This window comes from Thermobia domestica, chromosome 15 (genome assembly GCF_964235325.1).
Source record: "Thermobia domestica chromosome 15, izTheDome1.hap1.1, whole genome shotgun sequence".
In the NCBI taxonomy this organism is placed as follows: Eukaryota; Metazoa; Arthropoda; class Insecta; order Zygentoma; family Lepismatidae; genus Thermobia; species Thermobia domestica.
In genome coordinates, this window is record NC_137468.1 from 88,144,138 (window position 1) to 88,155,565 (window position 11,428).

Genomic DNA, 11,428 nt, shown 5'->3' on the forward strand with positions numbered 1-11,428 from the left:
ACTTTTACAACTTCTTAAAACTAACTTTTACAGAAATTAACAAATTTTAATATAGTGGTTTGAAAGGTGCAATCACTAATGCTACATAGTGTTCTGTCGTCCGATCCTAATCAATTCTACTCCAAAAATACTTTTTTTTTAGAACTCTTCGTTTACGGCTTTAATTTCCAAAGAATGATAGCAAAATGTTTTCCGCCGGGCCGGATTTGAACCAGCGACCTATGGATAACTGTTACATGCAACCACTACAGTCCACCGCTCTACCAACTGAGCTACCAGAGGAATTTCGCACAAGGTTTAAACATGATAAGCAGAAATAGTGCTTGTTCAATCATATTTATGCCTCAATTCACGTGATATAACCATTCTGCCGTGCGATCATTACACTGTTTTGTACTCCCTCCTCCCTTTGCCTGACTGAACATATTCGTCTTTGTACACATATAACCTTAGGAACATGGACGCCGATCCAGGTGGGGCCAAGAGGGCCCGGGCCCCCAAAGCTCGTGGGCCTCATGTATTTTTATCGATATATATTTTTATTTGTATTTTTATTGTTATATGTATTATATATATATATATATTTATGAATGCCCCCCCAAAGTTACAAAGAAATCGGCGCCCTTGCTTAGGAAGTAAAAGTTTATTTGTAAGAAAAAAAGCTTCGTAGAGCGATGGTCTGTACTGGTTGCATACAATAATGATCCGTCGGTCGCTGGTTCAAATCTGACCCGGAGGGAAAATATTATCATTATGCTTGTGAAACCGAAAGCGTACTTGAATCTCGTCTCCAAGCCTTCGTCTCGTCTGTACACTAGCATCATCTCTTGGGGTCGTGAGAGCTAGCGCAGCTAGTGGCAAGTATTAGCTTAACTGAAATATTGGGAACTTGTGTGACTCACACTGTGAGGTGTCTTGCTTTTATAGTAAGGATGTACTGCGTACAAGCCGAGAAGTGATCAAAGAACGACATATCACGTGAATCGAGGCATAAATATAATTGAATAAGCACTATTTATGCTTATCATGCTGAAGGTTCGTCTGTAATTCCTCTGGTAGCTCAGTTGGTAGAGCGGTGGACTGTAGTGGTTACATGTAGCGGTAATCCAAAGGTCGCTGGTTTAAATCCGGCCCGGAGGAATAAATCTTGCTATCATTCTTTGGATACCAAAATGGTACATGAAGACAGTTTTAAAAACATTATTCTTTTAGTATGAAGCATTCTTTCTGTAACTTCATCATTATGACACAACCGTCAGAAGTCTAGTATATAAGTATTTGGGGACAAATTCAAAAGGATTTGCATAGCTCAAGAACTACAATTTGTTGCTCCCACAGTTTGAAATTTTAGTCAATGGAAAAACATGAAAATCTACTTAACTATTCGGAGAGACTTGTTCTCCTCCCCCCCCCCACACACACACACACACAAACACTCACCTCCAAGCGAAACCTAAAACGACGTTACTGATTTAAAATAATAAAATGTAAAGCGACGTGAAACTTGTGACTTTACTCCTTGTGACTACTTCCTTTCGAAGTTCCTGAAATGAAAGGTCTACGTAGGTAAAACCCAAACAGTGAGAGAACTTACGGAGGCAATTGAATGTGTTATCAGCTATATCGGTGAGCAAGTGTGTGTGAAAAAGTGATCATAAATTTCATGAAGAGAATGAAGTCTGCAGAATAAATCATGGAAGGCATACACCGGATGTTATCGTTGATTCTTAAATCGGAATATTGCCCGCTTTATAATAATGTAACAAAATTCCAGGAATATCACTTTAATCTAGGGTGACCAAATCGTCAACTAGAAAAAACGGGTCAGTTTGGATAGGTTACTCCCCTAAATATATATTTTTGCCTCTCCGTCCTCTCTTCCTCCCCCCCTCTCTTTCTCTCTCTCTCTGTATCTCTCACAAAAAGGGCAAATTTACACTTTTTCATTTTAAAATCTATTGAAAAGGTTGTGGAATTAATTAAATAACAAGTAACTATCAGCAACTAACAAAAAATGAAATTTTGAAAACATTACTAAAATATATAAAACATTCATCAATATCTGTCAATCAACAAAATCTGTCCCCGGCCGAATTTATAAGAAACTACTCTCAGCATCGGATTCCAACTCCCTTTATTTGCTTTTTCTTACTTTTAAATATTATTTCACTTACAGCTAGTTTTCTTTTTGCATTCACTTTTATATTTCTATACTTTTGTTCCCCTTTCGTAAATGACAGTATGTTACATCTTAGTCAAATCACGGAAACACTGTACTGCACTGGTGACAGCGCCTCAGTCTTCCACCTCCCGAAACAGAGAGTAAAAACAGTTCAACCCCTTGCACTGTCGTCTGCGGAGTGGGAGTCTTGGAGGGGGAGGCCTAGGAGGGAAAACAGTGGAGCCACCACATCTAATATCGCAAATGGTCAATTCCGCGGTAAGTGACCCTACGAAGGAAAAATTTGAAGTTTCACCTTGGCCTACATAAGTATTAAAATTATTTTTTAAGAATGCTGATTTTTTTATATACATGAACAAGATGATACCAACATTGATTTGTAGATGGCTCTGCAGGAGGTAAAATATGGCCACTTTCATGTCGCAGAATATCGTACCTACGTTTGGATTTTAACACAAAGTTTTTTCCTGCTAATTCCTGTAGGTAAGTGAAGATCGCATATGGTATTTATTAAGGTAATGTTTGTGTTTACATCAGTGACATTGTTTTGCACATAATTCAATAATAGCATGAAAATTAAAATTGATTTATTCAAGTAGGCTGTCGTGTAAGTCACAAGAAAACATAAATAAGTTTATGTATTTATATACATAATTAAACAAAAAAGCTGTTATTCTAAATTTTCTTCATTTGGACAGACGGTAATCAAAGGCTGTGCAGAAAGTCCTGAAATAATACGCGTAACTCTTTTAAATACAAAATATAATATGTCGTGTAAGTCACATTTCTTTCCCTGTCGTGTAAGTCACATTATGCGTGTCGTGTAAGTCACATTTTGTTGCAGTGTTACCACATTGCCAATAGTAGCTAACTGCAGTAAAACGTATAAATAGTGAATTGATAACTCAATTAATGTATTAAGTGCTATGTTTAGTGGAAGAGAATGAAAGATAAGGAAGATAAAAGCCATATTATGAAGTATGGGTGTAAAATGTACTTGACTGGACTATAAATGTAACAAATGAATGAAAAGTTAAACAATATGAATCAATGTGATCCAGAAAGAAGTTTTAAAAACGTGACAGGAAGTATCTACCGTCTCTGGAACAATGCCGGCATATGTGGTTCCGAAGTTTCTAACCCAGCTACTTTTAATACCATTATTAGTTTTCTCGTACTCTTTCGTTGTTTTGAAAACATGCTTGTAAATTGGTATTTATTGCCTTTAGAGATCTAAAGCTCAGGTCGGTATAGGACGGAGGTGGGCATGTGGGAAAGGATTCGTTCAGATCTATTGAAAGTATATCATCTCGGCATTTGCCTGGTGTGAATGAGGAACACCTCAGTTAGGATTGCCAGCTATGTGTTTTAAACCTAGAACCTACAGAGCCAAATCTAGCACGCTACTACTCTGTCACGCTTCCTTGGTAGAAAACATGCTTACTCAAACGAAAATATGTAAGTCACAACAAAGTTTACTTAAAGATTATGAAATTAGGACATGTCAGATATGTAACACTCATCTTTTCTATTGCATTTTCAGATGTGCCTATTTCAGAAGCTGAATGGAAGCGGAAATAGATAGAGAAGTTGAAAAGAATGATATTACATCAAATGGATTTTTAGTGGAAATTACTGTTTTATGTACCAAGAAAAGATACAAACCGGTCACTGGATATCACACAGTTGTACTACGTAAACTGCAATAATATATTTTCCTGAAGAAAAGGAAACCACAGAACATGATTCGTGCGTAATTATATCTGATTGTATGCATCAAGATATGTTTCCATTTGCTTATTTCAAGTCTACACTTATGGAAGATTTTGAAGGGTGTCATCCGGGTTTTCCGATCAACAATGTGAATATCAGTCGGATGATTGTGCACAACATTATTCACTTTGTTCAATAACATTGCAGAAAGTTGAAATGTCTTGGCATTTTTCTGCTACGAACTATGGAAAAGGCTCTCAAAGACAAATTGATCCTCAATCTGCTTTAGAATTTATTGAGAGAGCACGCAAGTTATGTCCGAACATAAATGTAATATACTGCAGTAAAGAGTATTACTTCAAAAATTTGAGTTGATGCGCCAATGGAAACTTCATAAGAAAGAAATATGTAATATTCCAAAAACACGAAGCTAGCACTACTTTCATTGTGTTTCAGCGTATACTATTGAATGTTGTCTCATCTAAGATATTTCTTCACCACGAAGGAAGTTCGATTTCATTCCAGAACTGTTCATTGGCGCATGTGAAGGGAATAAACGCAGCGAAGAAGTGATGGAAATACTCTACTGGAGACAGGGTATTATTACCCTTCGCCGAAAAAGAACTATTAAATATTTGTTAGATGTGGAGAAAAGAATCAGAACAACTGTATGTAACATTTCTTCGCCATTACCATCAAGATAAAGAATTTTATTGGCCGCAACAGAAAGAATAGGCCTATGTTGCATTAACAGACGTCTATCACAGATATAAATTAGAATTTGACAAATTTTGCTCCAATAAAAGAACTGTTAACTTCTTGTTTTGTCTGTTAACTTCCTTTTATCTCTCTAAATCATTAGTGCCACTCTATCCGCCAATAGATTTTGAAACTGTAATTAAACGAAGACATGATGTTAGACTTGTCGTGTATGTCACAAATTTATGTCGTGTACGTCACGTTATATTTGTAGCATATATTTTAAAATAAATACAGAAAATATTATAATTTTCTTTTGGTCTTATAGCTTGGTATCTACTTAATATATGTAAAAAGTTTTAGTTTTCTTGCAGCAATAGAAGAACAGAATTTTCTTATAGTTAACCGTTATTCAAAACACGATGTCTCCTACTGTCGTGTAAGTCACGTATATATTTAGAGACTTGTTTCAGCCACTTTGTTTACATATTTAAATGCTGCAAATAAAAATGAATGAAGGACTTACTGCCCCTTATTTATAACCTAAAACTTGCCCATGAATATATCTTATAATTTTTGTAATACATAATATTTACTGCCGTCTGACGTCTGTTGTCGTGTAAGTCACAAATGGAATTAGCCAAATGTCGTAATGACGTTGTTCAGTAATTAGACATATTCCAATATAATCACATAGCTTAGAAAATAATAATATTAGTATTTTCTAAGCTATGTGATTAGAAAATAATAATATAAATTAGGAAATTTTAGATTGGAAAGCTTTCTTGTACCTAATGTACGTAAATACGGGACATTTTGGCGTCCCGGGAAAATTTTTGGGGACACTGGGAATGGTAGTGAAAAAACGGGACAATCCCGTTTTTACGGGACGGTTGGTCACCCTACTTTAATCTCATATTGTATCCATTATGATTGACTTAAATATTTGCATCATCTAGAACATGATTTTTTTATTGGATAATATTGTACAACTATTAATAATATACTGTAAAATAATTAAATTAGTTTGAGATTACATTTAACCTTTTCTGAAATCACTTTTACATTATTAAAAGCGCAATTAACATTTGTTATTATGTTATTGTTCAGCTGTTTATGTTGTACTACAGAAGAAACACCTTCTCCAGCTCCTTTCCGGGGAATATAGTACGGCATTTTTGTAAATTTGACGTTTTTGTAAATAGCTATGCAGTATTTTCTTGACCATATTAAATCCGTCTCTCTCCACAACGAAACTACTTAATAACTTAGATCAGTGTTGCCACAGTCCTATCTCTGGAGTGGGCTGAAAAATAGTACCAAATTGAAACAAAAAGGGCTGAATTCATTATTTTATACCAGTGTAATACATGGCTCTATAACAGGAAACTAAAAGAGGTAAAGTTCTAGAACACTCCCACTCCCCTCTTCCAAGAGTGCAAACCAAGAAAGTACTCTTTTTAACCCCGAACAACCGTGGAAGTAGATGAAACTTTTATCGCACGTAGGAAGTTTAACAGAGGACGCAAATTAAAAGGGAAAAAGTTATCATTTTCGGTATGTATTGTAAGGAAATCAAACACGCCTTTATTTCTAAGTCGCCAATAAACCAGGGCATATATAGTGAAAAAAATCCATTTTCCGGAAGCGTTATATTGTACAAATATACGTAATCCTCTTGCTTACTACAGAAATCATTATGGAGCATACGTTATCCGTATGCCACATACACACTGCCCTTAGGTGTTACATCATGCCGATGCAGGATGCCTGGATCTAACAATTTACCGTATATCACATGCATATACTTATATTACATTCCTCAGCTATATGTTATATAGTCCACTTGAATGTGAGATCGTGACCGCCTATATTGTTTCATATGGGAAGTACGCATAGATAGAACACTTATACGGAAAGTATTATGAAACATACGTTTTCAGTTACACGTCTGCTGTACGTTAAGTGCAAAAACTACAGGAATTGCGCATGTAACCTAGCTTTCTAAGTACGCCACCTACAATTTTTTTCTCAGTGTATGAGAAAAACTAGAAACAAATCAATCATCGAGTTTGTGTGTAAATAGTAGACCCCTACGTTATAATAAAATATTAAAATATAAATTAATGCTCCTTATTCTTGTTCATTTCACGACCGAAGGAGAATAATAGAATGTAAGAAGAATATAAGGTAAGTAAATTGACATTTGTGAAAAAAAAAAAAATGTAAAACCGGTCCAGGTACGACAGATGGGAATTCCAATCTGGTTACACACCGTCACTAACGGGTGTCCGCGGTCCGTCGTACAGGGCTCTAGAACCTCCCCTGAAATACATCAAAAGAAAGAAATGTAGGGAAAGTCTTACTGACACTTTTGGAAATGTGACAAGTATTTGTTAAATGGTGCTGAATTGCGTAGAATAGTACCAACTTTTTCACAAAAGGGGCTGAAAATGCCAGCGTGGTACCAACGGGCCGATGAATGACAAAAAGGGCTGAATTTGGTATAATTGTACCAAGTGTGGCAACAGTGACTCAGATATTTTGAACATTAAGATATCCATACACGACAGTAGGCCGAATAATCTAAGCACCATCGACAGTATCCTTTCTTGTAAGATTTGAAGAAAAGAAATGGCGTTTATCATGTTTTACCCTTAAGACTTTTCAATTGGGATTTGTAAAATGGTTACCTTTATGCTTTCTTCCTATTACCTGAATTATCACAATTTTCTTGCCGCCATTAGATGCTGAAGGTTCATCCATTGTTGTAACTTCTAGAAATCTGTGGAAATAAAGTTAGTATGAATATTGAAATTGGACTTTGTAATAATAATAATAATAATAATAATAATAATAATAATAATAATAATAATAATAATAATAATAATAATAATAAAGATTGGTTTAGATATTGGTATTTATGAATCTAAAACCTGCTTTATAAAATCATATACACGGTGTTTCAAAAAAGACTACAACTTTGAGAACTCATATTGATTTATTCATTTATCTAACAGACATGGTTTTGGTGCCATTTTGTAGCAAAGTGCATCGTTTTGACTTACGTAGTACACTAGTTCAGAAACAAGCCAACACAAGCGCTAGCGGTAGTTGCAGCAAAGGTGGCTGTTTTTACTGGTCCTGAGCGTGCAAGCTGTGTGTTTTGGTTTAAAGAATGCAAGCAAGGATCTTATAAAATAGAGGATCTGCCCATACAACAAAATCGTGAAGCCATACGTCACAGCTTCGCCACACCTACTCTACCCACTCCGCGCCACTAAGATCGCAATGTTTGGAGCCAACAATCATGGCGGAAACGAGAGTAACCAATCAGACGTGCCGGCTCAGATGATGCTCGGTTGTTTTTTTTTGTCTTCATTGAGTTCATATGTTGAAGATAGGTATGGGCAGATCCTCTATTTTATAACATCCTTGAATGCAAGTATGCGACAACTGTGCAGCGCAATTTTCGTACAAACTATCGTAAAGACCTTCCCAGTAGGCCTACTATTTATCAGTAGCATAAGTGTTTTATTGAAATTGGATGTTCGGTAAGACACAACAAATCTTCAGATCGTTCCCGTACGTCTTAAGACGTTGTAGAGCAACTGAGATTTCAGATGGAATGGATGCCGTTTCACTAGAGACGAAACTTTTTCGCAACAATTTTGATATTTTATAGCATTAACTACCACAATCTTCGCATTCATGTCGCATTTACTTTTTTTAATGTAGCACAAGTTATATATATATATATATATATATATATATATATATATATATATATATATATATATATATAAAGTATGGAACTTTTAAATAGTAGGCCTATATTTTTGGTAGTAAAGTGTATATCTAATACAAAACTGAGAATATACCCTTGATTAGGTGCACATGCTAGCTAATGTATTCACTGAATCATAGAAATTTATGCAAAAATTTAAACTCTTCCTCTAACCTCATCCTTAGTTAAAGGATAACATGCAATCAACACATTACCAATTCTTCTTTTAAGTTTGTTCTCTGTCAGTAACAATCCTGTTATACTTAGAAAAGAATTTCTCGGCATCAACACTCGAGACTGGCAACCATATTGAACGTAACGAGCTGACATCAAAAGACCGTGAACTGTTAAACTGTTTAACAATGATGCAATGTCAACTACCTTATCCTCACTGTTGAGTACTTCAACAACCCCGGTCTCCCACGCCAAAGGTGCGTAAGCTAACCGCTTAGGCATTAAGGAGCTCATGAAGTGATTAGTATTTCTGTTTTCTGTGTAAGTTGCCTAGGATTTGATCCTCGATGAGATGTGCTTGTGCCGGATAAAAACCAGAGTAGTGGTTCGGACCACAAATCCCAACCAGTGACAACGCTATAAGGATTCAAAGGACTGTGTTCCTTATTATAAGACCTGTTATAATGTAATATAGGTCAAGTAATATAAAATTATTTTCGGATTACAAAAAAAAATGACCTTAAAAAGGCTCCTACCTACAAGAAATAAAAGCTGGCGTCGACATCAGCCGCAACATGTTGAATAATTCCGAAATTAAGCAGCTTCGGTCCTGGTCACTACTTGATTAGATGCATGGTAATTGTAGCATTTACATTCCTCTGGTAGCTCAGTTGGTAGAGCGGTGGACTGTAGTGAGAAGAAAGCAGTCAGTATTCCATAGGTCGCTGGTTCAAATCCGGCCCGGAGGATATGTTTTGCGGACTTTTTTTTAACGTAAATAATACAGTAAAATTTGTATTAGAAATGAAATGAAATCTTTTAGTTTAACGTTCCATGATTATACCTGTTAGTCTATGGGGAATTACGATTAAAGTAAGTTAATGTTTATGAAAGAATTAATGGAATAAGAATGTGGGAGGAAACGGGAGTACCCGAGAAAACCCACGGACACGATATTGTCCGCCACAAACGTACTTGACTAGAGATCGAACCAGGGATCCCACGCACAAGAGGTAAGCATTCTACCACTAAGCCACCATGCCCCCACTTTTTGTGTTAAAATAATCATTTAATGTTCGCAGATAACTTCTCTGAAACGCAATAGCTGCGACCCCTACACCAAACAACTACGTTACCATTTCCAACAACAATCAACATGAAACCAAACGGAAGGCAAAGGTAAAAACACCTTCCAGAAATGAAAATCGTCAAGAACCAAGGACGTACAAAGGAATTTATTTCGGAGGGAATAGAAATTCAATATGATTATAAATTATATTAAAATTGTAAAATTACCCCGAAAGTTTTTTTTTTTTTTTTTTTTTTTTTTTAGAAAAGTTGTGATTTTAGGGGTCCGGATCTCCAGAACCTACTCCCAGCATATGTTTCTACCAAGAACTGTGTGTCGGACGCTATTTTTAAAGGTAATTCTTTCTTCATAGTGGTGCTGAAATGGAGTCTTGAACGCTATTGACGCCTAAAGAAGATAAACAGTTTGCGTATTGTTTACCAGATCCTATTGTGATATCTGATTTAAAAACATATTTTTTTCTAAACACATACAAGCCCAAAAACAAAGGTTATTATCCCAATTAAGAGTCTGCAAGTGTAAATCACATAAAAAATACATATTTTTTGAAAAAAGTTATGTAAATAAATATTTTGGACATTTTTGTAATAAATACATTTTTTAATGATTTTCTGTGATTTTATTTTAAATTTCACAACGAATTATTTTTTTCCTTTCTCTCGAAAGAAATTAATATCGGGAAAAGAATAGGCTATATGAATCTATCCGTCGTTTTTATAAGCAACTTCGCACCTGCAGAAACAGCGTAGTCATAAATTGTGCTCAGTCGATGCTACATCCATTGAAGTTGTTCAAAATTTAGTAAGTGACAGTGGCTTGAAATGTGGCTTGGCTTTCATATTTTCTAATTTTGGTTTCTTGACTCACTCTATAAAGAAACTAGAAATACGGGAGATTTATTGAGTACTTCGGTTAAAGAAGTACAGTGCCTTTAAAGAAAGCTGAATGTTCTTTCTGCTTCGAAAGCTGAAGTGGTAAGAAAAAAAAATAAGGTTCTGTTTGAGAAACACCTTGGCTACAATACTTTATATAAAATATCTGAAGTATTGGAAGGCCAAACTACAAGTAAAGTTGATGGTGCGAATATTCGTGATTTGCCCACTTTCAAATACGCGAGTTTAACATCGTGTGATGTAGAACATTTTTTTTCCTCAATATAAGGCATTATTCCGTGACAATAGGCATGGCTTGACGATGGGCAATTTGGAAAAGATGTTAGTAATTCACTGCAATGCTCACGAAATTTTGACATCTGATGAATACACTGAGTAAAAAAAATGTAGGTGGCATACTTAAAAACGTAGGTTACATTCGTAATTCCTGTAGTTTCTGGACTTAACGTACAACCGTATATAACATCCTTCAGCAAACGTATAGCTGAAAAAGTATGTATTATACGTACTGTCTGCACAAGTGCAATGACGTCATTCGTGTGACGTTATCTGCAGTAACAAGTATATACGGAGGTAATATCTAGCTTTGTGACGTCAGGGTCGTATGTAGCATGTGGGTTAATAATGACGACATACACTGACTATCAGGACGGAGCATGATTTCAAGAAGTATGCAATATACGTTCTGTACGTATGTTTCTTGCGTTCAACCCCGAGACAGCATCTATATTGTACTTGTGCCCCATACGTACGACTAGATACAGTATACGTATTGTACGTATGTATTATACAGATTTTCCTTATGTCGCACACAGCTTGTCCAGATACAGCATACAGAATATCCGTATGCACCATACAGAGTGCATATATGTAGCTTACAGACTGTCTGC

The 11,428-nt window shown here is 35.7% G+C and overlaps 1 protein-coding gene and 3 non-coding genes across 4 annotated transcripts in view; 2 read left to right on the forward strand and 2 right to left on the reverse strand.

Moving 5' to 3' along the window:
• Positions 1–7,360, reverse strand: part of LOC145671555 (facilitated trehalose transporter Tret1-like) — a 29,875-nt gene extending 22,515 nt beyond the window's left edge. The window contains exon 1 of the mRNA XM_081740743.1: positions 7,310–7,360. Within this exon, the coding sequence (XP_081596869.1) occupies positions 7,310–7,360 (51 nt within the window). The remainder of the gene's footprint in view (positions 1–7,309) is intronic.
• Positions 192–282, reverse strand: TRNAY-GUA (transfer RNA tyrosine (anticodon GUA)). The gene is given in 2 exon segments: positions 192–227; positions 246–282. It is a non-coding gene; the product is annotated as a tRNA-Tyr (tRNA).
• On the forward strand, positions 1,050–1,140 carry TRNAY-GUA (transfer RNA tyrosine (anticodon GUA)). The gene is given in 2 exon segments: positions 1,050–1,086; positions 1,105–1,140. It is a non-coding gene; the product is annotated as a tRNA-Tyr (tRNA).
• Positions 7,361–9,211: 1,851 nt separating the features above from the next.
• TRNAY-GUA (transfer RNA tyrosine (anticodon GUA)) lies at positions 9,212–9,304 on the forward strand. Its single transcript has 2 exons — positions 9,212–9,248; positions 9,269–9,304. It is a non-coding gene; the product is annotated as a tRNA-Tyr (tRNA).
• The last annotated feature ends 2,124 nt before the right edge of the window (positions 9,305–11,428 follow it).